Source organism: Clarias gariepinus, chromosome 22, assembly GCF_024256425.1.
Source record: "Clarias gariepinus isolate MV-2021 ecotype Netherlands chromosome 22, CGAR_prim_01v2, whole genome shotgun sequence".
Lineage (NCBI taxonomy): Eukaryota > Metazoa > Chordata > Actinopteri > Siluriformes > Clariidae > Clarias > Clarias gariepinus.
In genome coordinates, this window is record NC_071121.1 from 3,232,194 (window position 1) to 3,257,080 (window position 24,887).

A 24,887-nucleotide genomic window follows, 5' to 3' on the forward strand; every position below is an offset into this window, starting at 1 on the left:
TACACTTAAACCTGGGTCTTACTTGCTTTATACTGTGTCAATGAATGCTGAAGGTAGGTTGTAATACCATTGAAAATACCAGAGCCAGTGTATTGACGGGGTATACTGGGTATATTTCATGCCGTATTACTTTAATTGTAATTGTGTGTTTAAGTTGCAAAAACGCATCTAGAGTTGTACAATAAAATGAGCTGTTACAAGTCAGATGAAAGTTCACTTTAATTATGCTTAAAGGTGGTCTTTGCAAGCATTCTTACCATTGAGTTGGTAGCTTTGCTATGAATTAATTATTGACTGAAAATAGCAATAAAAAAATTCAGAGTAAAACAAAAAACAGCTTATAGCCAGTCAACATTGCACCACTTCTGCCTAGAAACAGTAACTTTCCTTAAACAACAGAAAGCAAAAAGCTGCCAGTGAAAGGGGTTGTGAAATAAGGCAGCAATTGTAAAGTTATGGTTTAATTAGCTACTTATGATTTCCATTTCTAGTGGCAAGTTGCTATAAAATCTCCATGGTCCAAGTATTACAACTACTTTATGTCTCTAGAAAGAAGACAACCTTTCTTTCTTTCTTTTTTTCTTTCTTTTTGTTCATTCATCAATAATTTTTGGATTGGCTTCCATTCCTATGGCTGATGGCTGACCAAGATTAAGAGTGTGTATGTTTTTTTTTTTTTCCCCTCTAGAATTAAATGCTTGTGTTGCTAAGAACATTTTGGTCTGACCTTGATGCCATGAGAGTTCACAATATTTTATTTCATTAATTTGTTAGAAAGTCTGTGTATAACTTAGATACACAAACACACTCAGTCTAGATAGTTCCACTAATTACAAATTCAGAAAATGTCGCTCATAAACACAGATTAGCCTATTTTTTTCTTTCAGATGTTATTGAATCAGGCCTACACACAGCTGCCAGGTTGGTAAAGCGTAATTCTAGATTTGTGGGGATGTCTAAATTAAAATCAGTCTCGGGAACAGAGATGGTATCAAAGTTATCATCAAGGTTTTCATCCTGTTCTCCTTCATATGCATAGCAGTGTGGTTCATAATTGCTGAGCTCCTGTTCTGAAGTCTGGAGCTGGGCAAGCCTCTGTAGTGAGAAAATCAAAACATTATCATTATATAGCGCTTGATATACAACTGCTACAAACATACAAAATAAAGTCCTACTGAAAGAAGTGTAAGCAGTACAGTTACTAATAAGAAATGTCCCATGACGTCTGTAACACTTCTTTAAGTTTTTGGAAGGAAGGTAGAATTTGTTAGACACTTTACATTGATACCAATAATCATATTTTCTAGATTATTAATTTTACAGGATATGTTTATACTAAACAGTGTTAATGCAACAATGCCCAAAGTTTCTCTGGATTATTCATTATTGATTATTAATCAATAATAAATAATCAGTAAAAACTTTGGGCATTGTTGCGTTAACACTGTTTAGCATAAACATATCCTGTAAAAAAAATCTAATTAGAAGATTATACATTTATAGAGCTGTGGTCTGAAAGCATGCCAAACACACACATCATTCCCTTGTCAATATGAAAATACAAATTTTCTACCAAACTTAACAGTTCAGTATGGCCATAAAAAAAGTCTTGTGTTTGTGTATAGGTACACACATTTTATGGAATGTAAAAAGAGTGTAAAACTCTGGTCATGTACAAAAAATTGTTCTGTTTGTGGGCATGGAATTTTCAATACATTAAACTTATATAAAACATAAAACAAACTATTATTAAAACAAACAAAAAACAAGGCTTAGTTTAAATTTTTGGCATTAAATTGTCTCATCTAGGTGAAACATTAAATTTATAATACCATTTTTCATAATATGTTGCTCTTATCTCCAGATCCATGTTTTGTTTTTTGTAAATATGCATACATTTTTTTATAGATAAAAAGAAACACATTTGCCAAATACAATTTCATGACCTTTTATGTAGTGTCTGTAATTACTTTTAACGTAAGTCTTTCAATAATCTTATTTGTCATACAGATTAAACTCAGTTTAGTACCAATACTTATAACAATATATAAATAATTAGCATTTTAATTATTATTGTTTGAAGTCCATTTTTGGGGCACATAAAATGCCTCTCCAAAATGGCTGAAGTTAACAATTAGAAATTTTAGGGAAGTAAGATTTGTCCCTTCCATATTGCATAAAGTTCAGAAGTAACTTCTTTGTATAAAACCAGCACCAAAATTGTTTTTGGCGTTTACTTTAAATAAATTACACCGCATTACCTGACTAAGTTGATTCTTTAGGACATTTTTAATATGAACATCTTCTGTGGAGCAAGTTGAATGTTTTTTCCTGGTTGATTCCTGTTAATAAGAAAAATTAAGGAAATGGGTGACCAAATTTTTTTTTCAGGCATCATCTTTGGAGACAAAAACAAAGAATACAGAAGAAAACAGAATTTCTTAAGTATATACCAAAAACTAAGGGGGGTTTTAAAACATATGATTTATAGTTGTTCATGGGGACAAAGCCCTGTTTGAATAAGAAACTGCTGCTTAAATTTCCCTTTTAGCTTATTTCTAAAATGATTGTGCTGGCATCTATACAGTACAGGTGCAATCATGTTGCACTAATTTTGTTTGATCAAAATGCTACACATGTCATGTAATTTTAATGATGGAAGCAAAAGCAGAGGATTCAAAGTCTTACCATCATGGAACCGTTTTTGATCTGTCGATATAAGCTTTTTGTGGAACCCTGAAATGCATGCAGTAGAAATGGTGTGTCACATACTAATATATACAGTACTCTGCAATTAACAAGACAACATTTAATCAGATTTAGCCAACTATATTGCAGGATTCATACAAATACATGTTCTCTAATTTAACAGAACGTTCTGCAGAGTTAAACTATAGAGGGATGAAGTTACAGTAGAGTTCCAGAGTGTATTGTACAATTTTAAGCTGCAGTGTTGAGTGATGTATGACTATCAATTTAACATTAAGTTTTATTAATATAGTTTTATTATATAATTTTAAAATGATACATAAAACATATAAAATAATTATAATTTTTTTAAATTTTATATCTAAGTGTGATTACTAAAGTTCGTTGAATTTTGAATCGTAAGGTTTAGTGACTGTTCTTTAGTATTTCTACTGCAACAATGGCCGCAGTAAAGAACACGAATAAAAAGACTGCAGTGCGGGAGATGATTTTGTTTACTAACAATGCAATGTTACATTTCTGCAAAATTTTTTAAAGTAGGCAAAAGCAAGTGCCGTTAGAAAGTTTCCATGTTAAAGAAGTTTACTGACAGAGCAGTGTAATTTGTATGTGTGTACGGGTTTCTGTAATTTTTTTTTTTTACAGTATCTGATGTATAGATTTTTTTTTAATTCTATTCACTCACACTGTACAGTTCCACTGTACACTCTTCCTTGCTTAAGTATTCACTTTCCTTTTTCTTAAAATGAACATAAAAATGTTTGTTGGTTGTATAACTATTCACCTCAGTCCCCTTCTTACAGCTGTAACTCTGATAAGATGCTGTATCAGTTTAACATATCTGGATCATGCCATTTTACCTCTTTTTTGGCAAACCTTTTAAAGCTCTTATATTTTGTGGAATATGAGCATTTTCTTTTAAGATTTGCTTAAATTTTTAAACAGATTGAGGATTGGGCTTTAACTAGATAGATTTTCAGAGCTAGGCATTTAATGACCTCGACTTACATTTACTAATAAATTAGTTTGCTTCAGGGCAATCGTGTTAACCACATGTTCATACATACACATGTATTTATATTCTATGTATTTTTTTGCTCCTGTCTGCAGGAGTGTTTTGCATCATTATTACATATTATGGATATGTGTTTTGCAATAATATCTAGATACATACATTGTAAAGTATTGACCGCTGTTTGGAAAAGCCATTAGATGTCTTCACAATGTTCCCACTCATAACTGATTGTGATATTTCAAGTGAAACCTTCATGGAAAAGAAAAAGAAGTATATTAGTTGAGAGTTGCTTAACTCTTCTAGCTTGTAATTTACAGATACCTATAAATACTGCTTATTATAAATCATATATATTGTAGCGTTTTACCGCCGGAAAGGACGTTGGAGAGATGAGTGAGCTTAATTGCTGTCCAATGCATTGGCTGGGAGTACTTTATTTTGTACAGAGCATGTATAGTTCAATTCAATTTTATTTGTATAGCGCTTTTAACGATTTACATCATCACAAAGCAGCTTTACACAGTCAAAAGAATTAAGTTTGTATGAAATGTGAATGTTTATGAATCAAAATTATATGATTGTCCCTGATGAGCAAGCCTAGGACGACGGCGACAGTGGCAAGGAAAAACTCCCTGAGATGGTAATAGGAAGAAACCTTGAGAGGAACCAGACTCAACACGGAACCCATCATCATCTGGGTGAAAACAGATAGCAGGGATTGATGTGCATAATAATATGCGAGACTGGAAGTTCAGTATAAGAGGAGATGTGTAAGATTAAAGTCCAGTTTGTTCCTGGAGGCTCAGGTAGACTGTGAGAAATTCCAGTCCTGAACTATTGAGCGACAGAAGTCACAGGTCCTCAGAGAACAGCTGTCTGCATCAGTCGAGGACAGGACCACCTTCATGGGAAAGTGGAACCATTTGAAGGGGCACACAGGGGCATCCATGTGATGAGATCTCCAACCAGAAGCAGGACTCCAGGATGAGCAGCACATTCACACGAGAACCTAAATCCAATTCAGTCTAAGCATGAACCGGAGCACATTCAGCTCTTTGTGTGTGTGACAACCGGTCACACACACAAACAACAGGGCCAAAGCCACTATCCCAAACACCCTTCCCCAACAGGGTGAACACATAGAAACCCCCGCAAGGCATGCTGGTTGTCAGCCGCCGCCCCGCCCATGCCACACAATATATTAGAGAGAGAGAGAGAGATAGAAAGATAGTTATCTGCCTAAATGGTTAAAACAGTACAATGGACAGCACTACTATGAAAAAGAAAGTAATCATAAAAAAGGTATCATGAATTTTAAGATTTTAAGGTAAAGATTTAAGGTAAGAAAAATATCAGGTAGTGTTTAGTATAAATTATATAGTATTTATTTAAGTAATGCTAAAGTAACAGCATTCTTGTTAGGTAACCCTTAATAATTCTTCAGCTGTAGGGAACCAATCGATTTTGAACCCTACAACTGTGTTCCTGTATCAAAGAGTATTTGTTAGGGAATGTCTTTAAAAAGCAAGGAATTTAACGAAGAACTTCTTTCAAAGAACTTTGGAGACCCTCAACCCTATTTATAAAACTGTATATTTGATTACCTCACAGTCTGTGCCGCGGTCCTCAGTGTTGGATTTAATGAGGCTACCAGGACCATCTTTAGGAAAGATCATAGTTTTTTTTTGCTTTTTGATTAACTGAAGTGCCATCAGGGGTATCACTGCCAAACATAAATACATTTTAGTTGTTTTACCTGTTAGAGACAATTTGTAATAGAGTTTTGTAATATACAATGTTTATAAGCTTTACGTGGAAGCTACACCTACTGTATGCATAGTTCTTACAGTATATACAGTATAATCTCTTTTTCTCTTGCACGTTGCACTAATACTTATTTATTACACTAAGTAATTAAATCTTAATAGGAAATTCTTTGCCTCTATCTAAGAAAATATCCTAAAACTTTAATTCAACAGCGTAATATTAAAGTTGCATCAGTACAGGACATGTATCTCATTCTTACCCAGCAGAAGTAGGAAAGCAAAGATCATTATCCCAGTAGCACTAAGGCTTGCCTGGGCCGTCAAACCACGGACTTGGCAGCTGGGTTTGCTAGTGCAGTCACACACGGTAATGGACAGATTTTGCACAGAACTGTTCCCATCACTATCTGATATTTTTATCCTAATCTTGTAAAGGCCTGCATAGACTGTGTTTTCTTTGACCAGGTTCACAAGTATTCCTGCAAAGAGATCAGATTATTAATTTTAAAAAGTCTTGTTATTATTTTTTTCATAGAGAAACAAAAAAAAATGTTGCTTTAAATTATTTCACTCTATTTTTTTTCCAAATTTTCTTATATGCTTATAGGTCAAAGCTTTTAGGTTCACAATAAGTGTGTGTTTATAAAGATTCATTTTATAAGGTTTAAAAAAATTACAGCTATGGGACACAAGAGAAAAATGACATGGGTGACAAATGTAAAATAAATATTTAGTGATTTAGTGTTTTTCAAAACCGTACCATGGTTTGGTTCAATTTTCCATTTTCCTTCAATTTGGTCATCTTCCAGTAGCTCATATTGAAATGGTGCAGTGTATGGTGGAAGGTCTGGATCTTTAGCAGAGATTTCAGTCATGGCTTTCTCATCCGATAAACAAATACTCACTGTATCCACCACCAACTGTGGTACGTTGTCATTCTCATCATCTAAGTGGATGACCAGTGTCCCTGTGCCAGTCTGTGGCAGTTTATCTGTAGGTCAGGGGGATGAATAAATAAAATATCTTTTAAATATGTCAATAATAGTAATAAATGCCCCATTCAAATACTTTGCTAAGTCATAATGAAAAAAGGACAAACATGATATGCTTAATAGAATGGAAGAAAAGAACATATGTTTTAAACAACCTACCCAGTATTGGAACTAATTACTGAAACAACTTAAAACTAAGTGAATAGCAGATGGTTGTGACAGTACAAGGTGTGCAATCTAACTACTAATCACATGCTTATACTGTACGTGTTATTGAGGTTTAGTGTTTGCGGTGAAATTAAGTTATTGATAGAAGATAAAAACAAAGCTGTGTTTCCTAAATATAAACAGTACTTGCTCATCTATAAAATAATGTTTTTTTTTAGTGCTGCAACTAACGAGTATTTTAATAATCGATTATTCTGTTGATTTTTTTAATCGATTAATCGGATAAAAAAACAAAACAAGAAAAGCATTAATTTCCAACCCTTTATTCAAAAACAAAACTAAATTCTTTAGAAAGTGCACAAACGTGTTGCTCCTTAAGCTGTTATCATAATAATAAAAAAAATGAAAATGGACTAACACAAAAAACATAGACATGTTTGCTTTACATCTGCCAAATAGATATAGTGGAGCCTTGGATTACGGCCATAATTCGTTCCGAGAGCGGCTCGTATTCCAAAAGACTCGTAAACCAAATTTAATTTTTAAAAACGGAATCACTGCTGTAAAGTAAAAATAAAACAAATTAACCCTAATTAATTAATTAATTGCACTTTACCTTTGAAAAGACAGAGCAGTGTTTCTGTGTAAAGCAGAGAGAAATCGGGTGTGTGTGTGTCTGTGAAGGCGAAAGTAGGAGGGGTCGTGTGTGTCTGTGTGTGTGAGGCACAGTGTCCAATGACGCACGCACGCACGAACACACACAGCAGGCAAAGAGCCTGGGCAGAGAGAACATGGATTTTTAACGTCTCTAATGAGACTTGCTTTTGCTTTACATGCGCGCTGTACACACACGCATACAGACACAAAATAAAATGTTTTACACACACATGTGGTCACCGTGTTATAGTAAACAGTACACGTGTGCATGGATTATACCAGTAAGTGACGCGCATTAAAACCCAGCAGCTGCCGCTACAGTATGTATCTTTCTTATTTATTTCTTACTATCTATTTTATCTACCTCCACTTGTTTTTTAATTTTCGTTCTGCCCTGTCTATGAGGCACCGAACTCTGCTAGCATAAGTGTGCGGGACCGAGTGTGTTCACTCCGCTCCGTGCTCAACTAAAGTTTTTTTTTAATAATGTTTAAAAAAAAAGTTTCCGCGACACAACGAAACGATTATGAAATTCATTGCCAACGCTTTAAGTAATCGATTTTTAATCGATTTTATCGATTCCTTGTTGCAGCGCTAGTTTTTAAAAAAATTGTCATTCCCTTAAACTTTGTAACTACTCCAGTACAGTATTTGAATTTATTTGTAAATTAATGAGTAACCTGACCAATTTATGATACAGTTTAGTATTTGAAGGTTGTGTGCTGTTCTAACTATAGATAATAGTAGAGGATGCTAATTTTAGATGCAGCTGAATGATAATATGAGGTCAGGCATATTTAAAGGTCACCTATTATAGGAAATTCAATTGGTTATTTACTAACTTACTTAAGATTACTTACTTAATATTAAGGTTACTTATGTAAGATTCTTTGCTATCTGAAAACTCATTGTTAATAAAGAATGAAAAAAGTTTTCTCACATGCCAGAAGCATGTCCATGGACTGAACAGGTAATAGTGTTTTTGTAAAATGAACTAGCCTGGTGTACTCCCAATGTATGTAGAATAGTCTGTTGGTAAAGAATTTGAACCAAAACCTGCCAATGTGTAAACATCACATGACCAACCTGAGTGTACAGCATGTGAATTTTCATCTTTTGTGACAGTATCCTGTTCTTAGCAAACACTTATCTTGAGTAACATGCCTCATTTCTATTGTTGGACTAACTGTAATTAAGTCCTTGTGACTTACTGCATCGTAAATTAAATTTAAAAGTTTGGACTAATAAAAAAACCTCTGAAAACTCAAGTCATGCAATTCCTTTATTATTATTATTATTATTATTATTACAGTGGAACCTCGGATTACAACCATAATTCGTTCCGGAAGTGGGCTCGTATTCCAAAACGCTCATAAACCAAATTTAATTTTCCCATAAGAAATAATGGAAACTTTAATTATTCGTTTTACAGCCCAAAAAAATAAATACATAAAATAAATTAATACAAAATATTAAGTAAAAATAAAACAAATTAGCCTACACGTTACCTTTCAAAAAAGTTACAAATAAATCCCGGCAGATAATCGTTTCCCTTTGTGCATGCAGGCGCTGTGTATGCGTGTGCGTTTGTGTGTGTGTGATGCTAGAGTAAGTGGAGACTCTTGCTTTCAGCCCCTTCTGTCTTTCTTTCCTCATCTTACACAACAAAACTTTCTTCTCTCGTTTAAACACACTCGCACACAAATTAACGGAAAGACTGTTGTTCTCCTCTAAATTATTAAAGCTTCTCCGCTTTATTTTAATGTTGCTCGCGACAGCGTAACAACCCGTTAATCCATGCTCGTGTAATGATGAGATGGACAAACTGGTCGATGCCCGTTCTTTTATTTTCTGCATTTTCAGGTTATAGTTCAAACTTTCGGGTGGATCCTGCACTTAGATCCAACTTAAAAAAACTACTGAAGAACAAAACTTGGCTCAATATCCTAACTTAAATCTCGCATTCGCGTTCTCACACACCGGACTGCATTACCCACAATGCATCTGCCACACTGGACTACACTCCCGCAAACAGAGGTCATAAATAAACGTCTTCCCCGCCACACTGTTTTATCTAAAAAAAAGCAATAAACATCGCAAATGACACTTGTGTGAGCACAAACTAACAGAATCACTGCTGTAAAGTAAAACAAACAAACAAATGACCCAGCACCTTACCTCTGAAAAGATTTGCGACAGAGTTTCTCCGGAGAGCAGAGTGCGTCTCTCTTGGCTTCATTTCTGTGCGCGCGTGTGTGTTTGTGAATGAGGGTTTCACAAACACACACACACACCACGATGAGGAAGAAAATAGATTTTTAACCTCTGTATTAAGAATTTCTTTTGCCTTACTCGCGTGCACACACGTGTGTTATAAGAAACAGTACACGCGCTGTACACACGTGCTTCCGAACACATAATAAAATGTTTCACACACACGTAGTCACAGTGTCATAGTAAACAGTACACACGTGCACAGATGTTGATTATACCAGTAAGAGACGAGCACTAAGACCCAGCAGGGGAGACCATTCCGCAGCGCAAGAGAGAGAAAAAACGTTGGCTCAGTTGTGATGACGCGACGCTCGGTGTCAAAACAAGCAGCGCATGCGTTATACATGATACTTGGAGCTCGTAAACCACGACAACGCTCGTTTTTTAAGTCAAAATTTGTTAAAAATCTTTGCTCGTCTTCCAGAACACTCGTAAACTGTGTTACTCGTAATCCGAGGTTCCACTGTATTATTATTATTATTATCCCAGCAAGCCTGGCTTATATGACTTAAATAAAATAACTAAAGATTCTATGGAAATTGTTATAAAGCAGTGGTCCTCAATTTTGTAAGTTTTGAGACTAGTGTGGCTGCAGCTTTTCATTTTTACAGGCAGGAGTCAAAACTGATTCCAGTTTTCATGGGCTCTGATTAACTATAGTGTGCCTCTTGTGCGGCTTGCTGTGGCACTGATCTCAACACATTAAACTTACTGTCTTACCTTTACTCACAGCATACACAATGACACTGTATGTACTGGCATTCACTAATGGTGATTCTCTGTCCATCATTTTGGCTACAGAAACCTGTCCAGTTTCTGAATTAACAGTTACCCAGTCATTTTTATCTTCTCCTTTAACAAACCTGCATATAAAAGAGCATACGTAAAGAGTTTAGAAGACTCTATCAAGTCCAGTTCCTTGAAGACACATATGCACATACTGTATAGTGTATGTTGTAATGATTGGATATGTTAGATATCACAGGTTTGGAAAGCAGTTACTTGCATTAATAAAAAAGTGACGGACATGCCTTGCCTAATTTTGGCTTGTTGTCTAACTGCAAACACACATTGTTTTTTTCCATTGCAGTGGAAAAAAAGTCAGTAGCAATAATTGCTTTTAATTATTAAATTGTTGGACAGTTTAATAATGTGTTTAATAAAGTTTAATGTGCTACATTCAAGCAGAAATAAGCATAAATAATTCAGTTTGTAATCCTGTAATAATGTTTGTGGTGTTCCTATGCTGACAGCAGAATTTTTTTTATACATGTTTAAACGACGGATTAAAAATAATTTCTTATGCTTGGACATTTACCAGAGAATAAAACTATAAAATAAAACTATAACCTTAACTACAACCCAGTGATTACCTCACATTCTTTAGTTCTGTAATTATCATTTCTGTAGTTCAAAAGGAAAGTACACTTGAACATAGCATAGAAAGGTATTTTCACTTACCGAAATGAGCTCCCAAATCTCTTATCTGGGTCTTTGACTTTGAGAGTATCCAAGATAGTTCCTACTTTTGTATTCTCCTTGATTTTAATTTTTTTAACAGGTGGTACAAATTCTGGAGGATCATTGACATCCTCAACGATGATAGTGACTGGATATAGCTTGGGTGGGTCGATGGGTGCTGGACTTCTGCGGAATTTCTTGGGAAGAGTTTCTACATCCCATAAGTCTGATGTTGTGGGAGATTTCACCTTACATGAGAAATAGGGCTCTTCATTTTCCACACTGATTGTCAGATTTCTTGTAGTTTGCTCCTCATAATCCATTGGCTGGGGATTTAGTAATGCAAAAAAACAACAACTTTGTTTATACCAATTTAAAGATTTCATAAATTGATGAGATAACAAAATGTTGTAGAATTCTTAAAAGTCCTATAGCAAACCACATATGATGTATGATTTGACTGTCTTTACATGCAATTGGAAAAAAAATAGCCTTCAGTTACCATTGTTGACTTGTGAGTTCACTGTTTAAGATACTGTTATTGCACATCTTTATCCATATCTTGCAAGTTATTCTAACAGTTTAAGAAAGTCTAAATATAGAATAATTAATTGTTCAATTACATGCTTATATGAAAAACAGATATATAAATAAAATATTAACAAAACTTTAATATAAAATAATAACAAAAAACTGCCTTATTCCAGTTTCTATTCATATACATGTAATATGTGTCAGTCAAAGTAGAGATTGTAATGCCCTTAAACTAGTATAAATTAAATTTACATTATGTGCACGGATGGTATGTACCTCAGTATCATAAATTTAATGTAATAAATACAAGGTAATAGCTTTAGAAAAAGCCGTACAGTATTACATTAAACCATAAGTCATCTTACATGTCATGTTGTAAATTTCAAAAAATGTTTTATAAAATATTTATCAAATACTTATAAATGTATTGTAAAGACAGTGTGTTATGTGAGAATAGAGAAGATTTGTGACACACATGTTTTGTGAAATTGTGTTCATGTACAGTATGTGTATATGCCATTGTCCTCTACTTCCCCATAGCTATTTGTGATTGACAGTGGAATGGGCTGTGCCTTGGGAGGAGGATATGCTTCAGTGGCACTGAGGAAGGAAAGTAAGGGGATGTGGCCAGACATGCGTTATTTGTGCCATGTACACGTTCCTAATACTAGCAGAAAAATACCAGAAGCTGGTTACATGTTGGCTCTAACTGCTACTGCAGACAACTTCTACTGCTACTGCATTAGCATGTAGTCTTTTTTGATACCCACTATAAAACCTTTTATATTACCTTTTTTATACCTACTAACAAGATCAGTAATGCTTGCAGAACTGAAATCAGCATTAGCTAATAATTGAACCGGGTATTAGTTGTCACTAAGCTCATTATAAAATGTAAATAATAATATAACGATGCATTAATGTGCTCTGTGTTGATCAGCAAGACGGATAATTACTGAATTTTATAAAGTAAAATAGGGCAAAGCAACTTGTTTCACTTCCTTAATTTAAACCCACTGTTTATGCTTTTTTTCAAGTATAGACATGCAACGTGTTATTTTTTATTTATTTATTTTTTTTACAAGCACAAGCAAGGGAAGCCAGAGTACAATAGTGAAAGCTCTGTCAGACAGCAGGCTATTACATGTGCAACAACACAGGAAATAGAAACATAGGCAAAATATTACGATATCATTTTTCACACACACACACACACACACACACACACACACACACACACACACACACACACACACACACACACGTTATCTCTCTAGTGGCTTTTGCATTTTTTCCATTACCATTTTATCTGATCGAGTTCTAGGTTACTTTAGTGTGCTCATTAGGAGAAATCTGTCTGAGATTAGGGGGAATTGATGAATAAATGCATCATTTTACATGGACACAAGGAGACACCCCTTCTAAATCATTCTATAATAATCAATTCAGTTTTATTTGTATATCACTTTTAACACTGATTATTATTGTAAAGCAGCTATAAAGAATTAAACATGTATGGAAAAAGTAAAGACTATATCAGTTTGTCCTTGATATGCAAAATGATTTTTTACAAAGGTTTCAAATAAAGTTTCTTAATTCTTAAAGTCAATTAATACTATGCCAAAAACATTTTTTTGACTAAGGCATATCATGAAAATGAGGTTATTGGTTTAAAGATGCCAGTAGTAAGTTTCATTGTGTAATTAGTTTTTAAATCTTTAGTTTAAATCCTGCATCAAAACAGCTCATACTGTATGGCAGGAGGACGGTTGTACAATGTGCATATGTATTTAGAAACCATCAAAATACCTTTATAACAGTCAGGATTCCTTCATTAGTTTTGGGGTCTGTGTGGATTTTAAAATAGTTTTCTGGATCTTCGTGAAGAGTGAATATAGCTTTCCATGCTGGTGAACCATTAGTGTCGTCATCTCTGACAATTAAACGTAGAACTTCCACTCCGCTTTCCCGTTCTTTAATCTTTCCAGGACCCTGACGGGTGCAGATATAAAAAGATGCTGTCAATAAGCATTGGACAGTTGAAGCATCATTTTTATTGATACATTATACTTCTTATAAAACTATTTAAATAACAAAGATCGATGAACTAAAACAATATATTTTAGATAGCAAAAAAAATACTATATTTACATTTTTTTTTTTTTAATATGTATTGCTTATTTATATGGAGATTATATGTAGGTAATTATACTTTTACACTAATGTACAAGCCCAAGTATACTTGACCCCAAAATCCGGTATGTTTGTGTAACGTGATCACTTTGCCATGTCCTGGCTCTGATCAGTGCCAAGTGCCATGTCTTGGCTCTGATCAACTAATTTGCTGGCACGGTACGAAGCAATCATGTCTCGTGGGAATGTGGGTACAGAGACTATATCTGTAAAGAGTCTTTAAAGATTCTCGGTCATTCAGGTGAAGTTATCTAGAAGTCGTGTCTAGAACCGCTTTATTGTTAGCTAAAAATGTTTCACTACTCATCCAAGTAGCTATTTCAGTCTGAGGAAAGTCTTTTAGTTCCACATATTTGTATTATTTTTTCCTCCGACTCAGTGGAGGATTCTTAAGAGTATACAAATATGTATAAAAAAACTCCAGTAACGTATAGATACTTAAAGTTTCTACTAAGGTAACAAAGTATTTGTACTTTGTTACTTGACACCTCTGATATATATATATATATATATATATATATATATATATATACACTACCGTTCAAAAGTTTGGGGTCACTTGCAAATTTCTTTGTTTTTGTTTAGTAATTTATTTTCTACATTCTACAACAATACTGGGAATTTCAAAACTATAAAATAACACATATGAAATTGGATAATTACGTAACAACAACAAAAACAACAGTTAGTTGTTATTTTAAGACACAGAGGTCAGCATTTCTGTAATAGTTCTTGCAAGAACAGTATTGTCAAGTGCATTTGCAAAATTCGTCAAGCACCATAATGAAACTCATGAAGGCCGTCCCAGGAGGGCGAGACCTACCTCTGCCACAGACGAGAAGTTCATTTAGAGTTATCAGCCTGAAAAATGACCAATTAACAGCACCTCAGATTAGAGGCGTTATAAAGTCTTTACAGAGCAGAAGTAGCAGACACATCATGTAGACAGAAATAAAAATCAGGAACGATCATGGAGTTAGAAAGAGAAAGTTTCGAAAAGTAGTGTGTTTATATATATATATTATAAAAAGTGGAATGAAGGCATAGTCTATACATACTGCTTTTTTGGGTTAATTATAAAAGGCTTTACTGCACCTCACAGTGACACAACAAATTAGCAGGAACTGGACATAATATGCATGTTAGCTTTTAGTGCAAAGGCGCTAATGTAGTTTTGCATGTGAATTTTTTTAAAAGTGTACTACAGTATAGTTTATCCCAACCTGGCAATTCTTTAAAATGCTTTATGAACAGATTAAGTTATTTTGCTTAATGCACAATTTATTATTAAAAGGTATTAGACAGTACTCACGGTTTGACCAGTAATTTCAGGAAGGCAATTGTTTTTGTCAATAATTTTCAGAACCACTCTGCTCGTGTTAGACAGCTGTTTTTTGTCTCCATTGTCTGTGGCTTTGATCGAGAGTGTATAGGTTTGTGCTTTCTGAAAATACATATTATAATGTATAATTTATAAATTATGTTTATAATTTATATTATATTATATTTAATAACAAACAGTTAAAAAAAACAAGATTTTATTATATTTCAGGAGGGTTTAATTTTCACACACATAATATGATTTACAGAATTGGTAAACAAACAGCTGTGTGGTCATAAAAAAAAAAAACTTAAGTATGTACAGTGAACCTGATCAAAAGGGCTTTAATTTGATGGGGAGCATAAATAACGGCAAAAGGTCATGTGGTTTGAGGAGTTCAGATTTACCCTATTGCAGGGCGATAGATATAACGCGGTTTCCTTCCCAGCATGCCCATAGCGTGTGCTTGCTTGTATGAGTGTTTGTGTGCTTGTGTCCTGCGGTGGGTTGGCACTCTAGCCAGGGTGTACCCCACCTTATGTCTTTAGTTCTTTGGAATAGGCCCCCTGGGACTCTACACAGTATAAGCGGTATAGCTAGTAGATATGGATGGAAGTGTTTACCAAAACAATAGGGGCACTTTACTAATAAAACACAGTACACTATATAACAGAATACTGAATTATATTTACCTGATAATCCAAACAGCCTTTAAAATAAATGTTTCCTTTAGTCTCGATTTGAGAAATGTAAAATTCAATATTGTCTGTTTTTGGAGAGACTGAGTCCAGTGTAAATGAGAAGGTGCCATTGGGTGTCGATGGGTCGTCTCTATCTGAAGCGAAGACTGTGGTAATCAGTGTACCTATTAAGAAATTGTAAAGCTGAAAAGTGTTACAAAACAAAACTTTCCTGAATTTTCTTGCTACTTCATGCATCATATTATAAAGCCACATTACATTTGTTTCATTTCCATGTTAACAACATTTTCATGAGAATTATTTTCATGGATGTTTTCACTATGATGTTTTCATACTTTGGTTTATGTTATAATTTAATACTGTAGATTCTCAGTCTCAACAGTTAATATTTTCAGTCATCATATGTAAGTTGAGTAATGTCAACTGGACTTTATCCTAGTTCATATATAGTGTTAAATTACCTTGAGATACAGATTCCTCAAGTGTTGTCTCATAGTGAGGAGGATTAAAAACAGGTGCATGATCATTAATATCCAAGATATGAACCTCAACTCCAAGCTTTGTGTCCAGTTTGAAATTTTCATTCAATGCTTCAAACCTGAACTGCAAAAATCAAAAACAAACTGTAAATAAAGTTCTGGATTTAAATGTGGATTGAACCAATATGATTAAATGTAAAATTTTATCAAATTAATTTAAAAACTCATTAAAACTGAATAATTCATTTCTGATATTTGTTACAAAATTAAATAAAAATGAATTGACGCTACCTTAACAATGTGTTATATAAACACAAATATAGAAATACGATATTGTAGTAAAATAATAAACAGTGTAGTGGTTTCAAATTGAGTGTACTGTAACTGAAACCACTTCATCATTGATTATTTTCCCATAGCAGCCTGTGCCTTTTTCTAAGCGACCTGCCAAAGCTAATCAATTTTATTTATTGAAGAGCAACATACAATTTTAAGCTGATTCAAGTTACATTTAACTTTTTTAAAAGATTTTCTTTTAAAAGTTAATAAAACAAAACACTGCAGCTTGTTCTGTGGCTTTTCAGCTTTCAGTTTTAGGTGTTACCAAAGACTTATTTAATAAATCTCCTAAAGTCTCCTTACAGAAAGCGGCATCATATAAACAGTTCCTCATATATATCCCTCAAATATGTCCCTTGGAATAAATCCATTAATATAAACATGATTTAATTTAACGCTGTGTTATTGGCAAAGCTGCTATGATAGAAAAGTAATCAACATCTTATATGATTAGTAACAACTGGTAATGTAGAAATGCTGTCATATACATTTTAAATATGTTTATGATAAATGCAGCATCTAAGTAAAATATACCGAGAGATTTTTGTAGGTCTCATAGTCGACTTTCTTATGCACGAGAACTTCACCAGTTCTGATGTTGATACTCAGCACATCTTTAGGGTCTTCATCAATACCCATTCCTTTGAGAAAGAACATTACCAAATAGGGTCGTTCAATGTTTATCTAAAACAAAAGCAAATAAAATATATAAGGGAGAATATGATTATTATTAGTAGGAGTAATATTAGTAGTAGTAGTAGCAGCATTAGTAGCCTTCCACTTCATCTCACCTCAGTGTCTTATGATTTTGTATTTTGTAAAAAAAAAAAAAAAAAAATTGTTTAGATGTGCATCTAGGATATTGGTTCTGATGATGGACTTGTTCATTAAGTCACTTGCTAATGTTTTGCTGCTGTTTTATTGTCTTTGATTGAGCATCGTAAGTAGGTTTAAAAATAACATTTAAAAATAACATTTGTTAGCTGCTTTGTGATTAGGGATAAGAATTTAGAAATGTATCGTTTGTGAGTGTCATATGACCTTATGATGTCTTTGCTATATGTTGGATTCAAGTGAGCTAACCTTATAAAAATTAGCTTTTTAGGGTCAAATTGAACTTTTCAATAACTGTTATAATAACTACAGTAGGTGGACAAGCGGTATGTTACTTTTACCGTTGTGGCGCACGGCGACATCATTTGGGTTTGTGTGTTTGCTGGCTTTTACCGCTGAGTGGCGCTATATAACTATAGACTGACGTTTCACGCCTTAGTTCATTCTCTCCAGGATTAAAGAGCAGGAATAAAATCAAGGGAAACATTGTAATTAAACGAATTCATAATCACAGTAGTAACATTACAGTACAAATTTATAATTTAAATTAAATTAAATATTTTTAGGATCAAATTTAAGAAACATTATTGTCAACACATTAAGCCTTTAGATTTTATTATGTGTAATTAGAAAAGCTACGCGTGTAGGGTCTTGTTTTATATAATATCTTATATTTTGTGTTCTTTAAATTTGTAGTAGATTTATTAACTGAAATAAATGAAACTAAATGAACTGCACTTTCTCCATTCAGTATTATTATTATTATTAGTAGTAGTAGTTATAGTGCTCCGAATTTATTGTTATTATTGTTATTATTGTAACGCACCCGCGCATGTGTGCAAAAAGACGAAGTACAACTAATAATACAAAAATGTATATGTTAGCCTAAAATGAAAAATAACATGCCAACCAGCGCACTATTATTTTCTGTTCAAATTTAAAGATGACCGCGCGTGTGTGCAAAAAGTCGAATACAATAAAAACAAAAGTGAATAATCTTTAATGAAGTTAGCCTAATACAATATTGTTTTTGTTTAAAACATGATTCTGTTTAAATTTATTCTCTGAATACAATGCGACAGCGCTCTCCGAGGTGACACTAATGGTGACTAATTATATTGTTACGAGGTGCGGTGTGGAGATCCGCACCATGAGATGTTTTACAGATTAGAATAGCCCTGACGCAGGGCTTTAGAGGGGGTCAGTGGAATAGGAGTTGTTGTGAGAGCTAATGACAGACACGGGAAGACTTTTCCGTTTGGAGATAGCGTGGGATTATTAATTAAGAAACTCAAAAGGGAACCAACAGAAAACTGAAAACACAAAATAAACAGAGCTTCACTGTCTATGTGAGAATGGACGGGATTCTGGAAACTAAAACAAAAAACTAAAGATCCCTTATGCCCTTACCGAGGATTTAAAGGAAGAGAAAGAGTAGAGTTTGTGCTTTGTGCGCTTTAACCCGCTAAACTAATGCGTGTCGCCCTCCCTCACTCTCTCTCTCTCGCCGGTGTCTTAGACAGACAGAGGCTTGGGCTTTGCCTTCGTCTTCTTCAGCGCGCTTTGTCTTTGGGCCTGACACCTTTTACAGGTGCGACCGAATGAGCGCACGAAATGTTGTGGTGCGTCTTGGCCCATCCTAAACAGTTTATGCGCGGCTCGTGCGAGGGGTTACATACATATCCACAAAAACTTTAAATACTTTAACAACATACACATATCACAAATTGCATTTTATATGAATGTCCCATATGAGACGGGCGCACAAACACATACTTATATATTGTATTCACATACAAACACAAACTGTATACACATAAGAACATAATATATTCAGTAAATTTGTGAATTACACTTAAAGTAATTATGAAGTCTAATTTGATTGGTACCATTAAACATTTTATTTCTATTTATTCTATAGCTGGCGAAATACTTTTAGGCAGAGACGTCTGCTCGGTCTTGTTAAATCTTTTTAAACGACAAAAAGCTTTATTTAGTCATAAATTCACAATCACATTCCAGGTATTATTTCAAGCCGTGGTCAAATAATGGATAAAATAATTATTTTATATATATATAGTTCATTTATGTCTTCTGATGATGGCGACACATTTTTACGTTTTAAATAAGATATGTTGGCATATTCACGAATCGTTAATACGATAACACTATCACATAGCCTTCTATCAGGAAATTAAATTCATTTCAATACCATTTAAACCGAGACATTGCCATGTCTTTCATTGTTTTGTCCCTGTTAAGACATTACAAAAACTATATAAGAAACTTTTAAAGCACAAATTTGGGTATCTCATTTCATCATTATGAAAATAATATAAAGCACATATACACACGTTCATTATAAAATATCTGTTGTAAAACAAAATTCATGTTTGCTTCAGCATTGGAAACAATATTGTTTTAGGCTAACTAATTATACACAATTCTTCGCTGTACTTGGTCTGGCTTTTAGATAAAGTCCTTCCATGCGCCATCTGGCAGATATTCAGTAAAGCACAAAACATTTATTTAAATTCCCGAATGTTGCTTGCGGCAAGTCGCGGCACGCCGCGTGCCAAATTGCGGCATCTCACGGAAAAACTACAGAGATGATGAGATGACATGATCTTCATCACAGCCGAAACCAGAGAAATCAATAATTTATCAATGAATTATTAAAATAGTCAAAGTCAGTCCGCTTGTGTTTTTCTCGAGACATTCATAATCATTAGTCTACTTCTGCCAGTGCACTCTGGAAAACTTTATCCGTGCGGTTGAGTGCTGATTAGACCACGTAGGAAATTCAAGGAGGATCACGATGCTCAATGCCCCGAGCTCAAACGTCATTTAAAGTAAATTAACAAATTTTTGAAGTAGATAACAATAGCCCACATTTATAAAAGCATTTTTATTCAGACTATAAAAAATAATCCTGCATTTATTTTTAGGTGTGCCAGCTGGCACAGTTTTTATACGGCTCTTTATCAGAGTAAATAATTCAGTAACAAGCCTGTAACTTTCCATGTAAAACAGGTACATCTATATAAATAAATTGTTTAAATGTATGTATCATGAGCTATTGATTAGTAACTTATGTAAACGACTCAGTTTAGATGTAAGTTAATGCTCATTGCTACGCTGTTTGGGGAAAAGACTGCTGACGTTTGGTCTGCTTTCTTTGTGTGTGTGTGTGTGTGTTTTAAGCCTTTATTTGTCACATATACATTACAGCACAGTGAAATTCCTTCTTCGCATATCCCAGCGTAACTGGGGTAAAAGCGCAGGGTCAGCCATGATACAGCGCCCCTGGAGCAGATAGGGTTAAGGGCCTTGCTTAAGGGCCCAACAGCGGCAACCTGGTGGAGCTGGGGATCAAACCGCTGATCTTCTGATCAGTAACTCAGTGCCTTAGCCCTCTGAGCCACCACTGCCCACTGTGTGGATCTGTGTGGATCTGTGTGTGTGTTGAGAGGTGTTAATAGTGGATTATTTAGTAAAACAAAAGCTCTGCTGAAAAGAAGTTAGGCACATCAGATCGGATCACTCAGCTCCTGCTGATTTACATTGTTACCGTTTTTTAATCGCTGGAATAGAAGAGATAGAAAGTTTCCTCATCATAACATTCTATGCTATTTTAGGGAAGGAAAATACAAATGGAATCTTTTTTATTTTTATTTTTTTAATTTTTAAATATTTACTTTCAATATTTTATAAAAATACCAAAGAAAATGATTGTGTATAGAGTGATTACAACCTATACAATTTATGTTATGATAGGAGAAATCTCCATTTCTATTTCAGGGATTAAAAACAGTAATATTGTTAATTTTAGAATCTAGAATCCAGAAGATGAAATTTGCACAAATTTAAAAATAAGCCCGAATCACTAGAGGTTATCAGAATCCAGGTTTTTAAGTGGGAGAGGTGCCTTTCCGTTTCTCTGAATGTATAGGTGAGAACAGCTGATTCACACCTTGGGAGGGTGAATAATTTGCATTTGAATATTACCTGCCATTCTAAAGCACACACAGTAACACTAAAAAAAACAACATTCCAGGACAAATAGGAATAAGAGGCCCTGATTATACTGCACAAATATTATTTAGTACAACAAAATTCCTCCGCGCTCTGGAAAACTTTATGCGTGCGATTGAGTGCTGATTAGACTAATAGGCTCGAACCCGTTACAGATACCAAATCAAAATCCCAAGCCCAAACTTCATTTAAAATAAATTAACAAATATTGTAAGTAAACAACAATAGCTCATGTTTAGAAAACATTTATAAATTCTTTCCGAGGCTGCATTGGGCCGGTGCTATGCTCAGAGAGCCGGGAGATGTACTGAAGCCCAAATCTCTTCGAAAACTACACTTGTGACAGAATAACAGTAATATTTCAAACATTTTGCAGTCTGCCAATTGGAGAAACCAGAGAATAAAGAATAAACCAGTTGTTGGGTCAAAATAACCTAACCAGGTGTTCATTTGTAAATGACTTAATACATCCCATTTGACCCAACATGGGCAACACAACAATGTGTTTAAAATACCCGAAACACCCAGAATTTTGACCCAGCATAAACCACCCAACGATGTGTTTACATAAACACAACAACGTTTTTAGTGCACCTTTTTGGAGTTATTGTAATGTTTTATTCTGAAAGTCTATTTTACCAGTTATTTCTATATTTAAAGTTTGATGTATTTTTGGATGTATTAAAAAAAAAAAAAACAATAAACAGATACAAACAGAGATAGGCTATATAACAGTTTATTCTTTGTACAAATACAATTATCAGCTAGTAAACTTGATCATCTGTCCAAACAACATTTAACAACGTTTTTTTGACTCATTATTATACAACAAATATTAATATCTCTGGTTTAGATTTTTTTATTGTATAAAGTTCTCAGATGTGGAAATTACAATAACTAGTAGTATTTTTTCGATACAACATATTGTTAAGGTTTCTTTATGACTTAATTATATTTAAAACTGTGTTGAGTGAAAAATGACCTGGTGGTCATTTCACGAATGACTTTAAAATGCAACTGATTTATTTTGGCTGCTGCCGTTTTCCCACGGCGGTGAGCGCGACGGTAATAGGCATTCTGGTTGTCTACCTACTGTATAGCTTGAAAGCTACCAAAGCTTATACTAATAACCGAACCCCTGTCTCAGCTACTCAGAACTTGCTAGGTTTACTGATATTGTTTGTTACTTTATTTTCCTTTAAAAAATGTATTATTACAGTATGTACATTTCACACATTAGTGTTGAAATAAATGTTTTTTGCAAGAAGAGCTCACATTGCAGAGTTGTTTTCGCTCGACCACTTGTTCATCTTAATTTTATTTAATTTTGTCTATAGTAATCATAGCACATGCTACTTAAAACAGTTTAAAAATGCATTAAAATAAAGTCAAGTCCCCATTATCTACAAAGTGTTGGTCTGTCTTTTCTTTTTTATTTATTTCTCTGGAAGAATTTTTTATTTTATTTTTTATGAATTTATTTTTTATTGCTATACTTGTGGAAGTACACATTTGATCAGCTGCTCTTTACAACACTGACAATATATGAAACATATGAAAATATGATTTAATTTTTTTTTTTTAATTATACATAGTACAGCTTATTTATACAAATTTATCATTTATAACCGTGTTCACTGACAAAATGTAGTACTCACCTTGCCAAGTGAATATGGGAAAGGACCTGGACTTTCTTCCTCTATATTGAATGAGTCAACGATCCATGTCCTTTTCTGCCTGATTTTGCTTTGGGCGGATATTGTGGCTACACACTGTAGTGTGGAAAAAGACAAGATAAAATTGGTGACTTTTTAAAATGAAAGGAAATGGGCTTGGGTTTTAAAGCTTGAAGTCAAAAATTTTAAGTTAATATAAAAGAAATAACTTGACATATAAAATATCAACATGTCACCTCTAACCTGCAAATTATGCTTGCATTAGCATAAAACTCAACATGGAGTACGGTATCAGAAATCCCCTAGGGAAGTCATGATGCAGGCATGCAGTGTTCCTTATAATGCTGGTGGAAGAATTAAGGAAGCAGATTTCAAACATCATCTGATTGACTTTATTTCACTAAATGTTTTCATTTTAGTGTCGGTGTTTATAGTTCCTGAACTGTAAATATTTTTATTAAATAGCCTTGTCTAAACTATTCCACGTATGGTAGGCATGGTACATTGAATCAGTGTCACATTTTATATTTTAATTTGATAAACAGAAATTAAATACAAAGTTTATTTACAGTAGCTTTTAATGGGAAGCAAACAAGCAGGCAAGGAAACAAATAAAATTTTAGAAGACCAGTCAAGAAATAAACAGAAATCTTTGCATATTAAACAATGAACTGTCAAATAGTCTTATTTTCGGTAATGGATTAGTATTTATTAGTACTATATGGTAGCAGTGACATTTAATATACTATTATAAATTTGTCTATTCTTAGTCCCTGCAAAGTCACATGAGTTACCGAGCAGTATTGTAAAGTGTTGCTACACTTCTAATTAATCTACACTTATTTTAATTGCCAGTGCTAATTAGGTAAAAAAGTAAAAGTGCCGAAGTCTATTTCGAAATGACAAGAAATAACCAACAACCTTTACCTTTTAACCAGTTTTATCTTGTGAAATATTAAGATAATATTATAAGATAATAATTGTGAACATTGTGACCGTACTCGATGTTATGTTTGGAAAAACACTTATGGCTTAAATGTTTTAAGTGAAGTGCTAAAGAAAGCAAATATTGAAGTTAATACCCATAGATGGAAAAGTATATTTTCTAAATGTGCCTGAAATAGAAAGTTTTCATAGTGAACCTTAACCTGAGGCAGTAGTTTTTTTTATTAAATTTTTTGTTCCGCAACATATTTCTGCTTTCTACATAATGATTATTAGTTATGTAGAATGTTTTCTGTCTCTACTGCATCCATATCAAAATAAATAATATAAATAACATTTAGGATTCATTTAACATAATCAGTTAACTTTATGTAAAAATAGTGACAATAAGAAAAAACTTACTGTTATGAAGAGGGTGATCAGCGTCATCATTTTTTTCCTCATGTTGTCTTCATTGTGTTTCCTCTCTAACCTGAGTGTAGCTTATATGTAAAATGTAGATAAAAGTTTTTTTCCCTCTCATGTGTATGGGTGCGTTTTCTTGGTTGGAAGGATCAGTTTTCAGTCTTTGTAGTTGTGGGAGGAGAATTCAGATGAATTCCTCTTGAAATACAGACCTTATCTTTTATATAAATCATAACAGTAACCCATGACTTTGTGTTTCAGTTTTAGCAGTGCTTTTTGAATACTCTATATAGCACTTAGGTTTGCAATCATTTATCCACTTTATCAACTTTCACACTGGATGTTTCGTTATTGCTTGTTCTTCCCTAAACACCAGTACATGG

General features: G+C 33.8%; 1 protein-coding gene across 3 annotated transcripts; it reads right to left on the reverse strand.

Annotated features, from left to right (window-relative positions):
- Nucleotides 1-201: 201 nt before the first annotated feature.
- On the reverse strand, nucleotides 202-24,627 carry LOC128510069 (cadherin-like protein 26). 3 transcript variants are annotated; one of them, XM_053482048.1, is made up of 17 exons: nucleotides 24,502-24,581; nucleotides 23,398-23,498; nucleotides 23,137-23,250; nucleotides 17,144-17,250; nucleotides 16,253-16,394; nucleotides 15,783-15,955; nucleotides 15,082-15,213; nucleotides 13,386-13,568; nucleotides 11,043-11,368; nucleotides 10,302-10,444; nucleotides 6,251-6,481; nucleotides 5,751-5,969; nucleotides 5,329-5,447; nucleotides 3,884-3,973; nucleotides 2,689-2,736; nucleotides 2,262-2,342; nucleotides 202-1,095 (listed from the first exon to the last, which is right to left on the reverse strand). In XM_053482048.1, exons 4-17 carry the CDS (start codon nucleotides 17,246-17,248, stop codon nucleotides 871-873), a joined length of 2,217 nt encoding a protein of 738 aa, XP_053338023.1. In that variant the 5' UTR covers nucleotides 17,249-17,250; nucleotides 23,137-23,250; nucleotides 23,398-23,498; nucleotides 24,502-24,581; the 3' UTR covers nucleotides 202-870. The 3 variants fall into 3 exon arrangements, with proteins under 3 accessions (XP_053338023.1, XP_053338022.1, XP_053338021.1); XM_053482047.1 differs by having other exon boundaries at nucleotides 17,144-17,293; XM_053482046.1 differs by lacking the exon at nucleotides 23,398-23,498 and having other exon boundaries at nucleotides 17,144-17,293; nucleotides 24,502-24,627.
- Nucleotides 24,628-24,887: the final 260 nt, after the last annotated feature.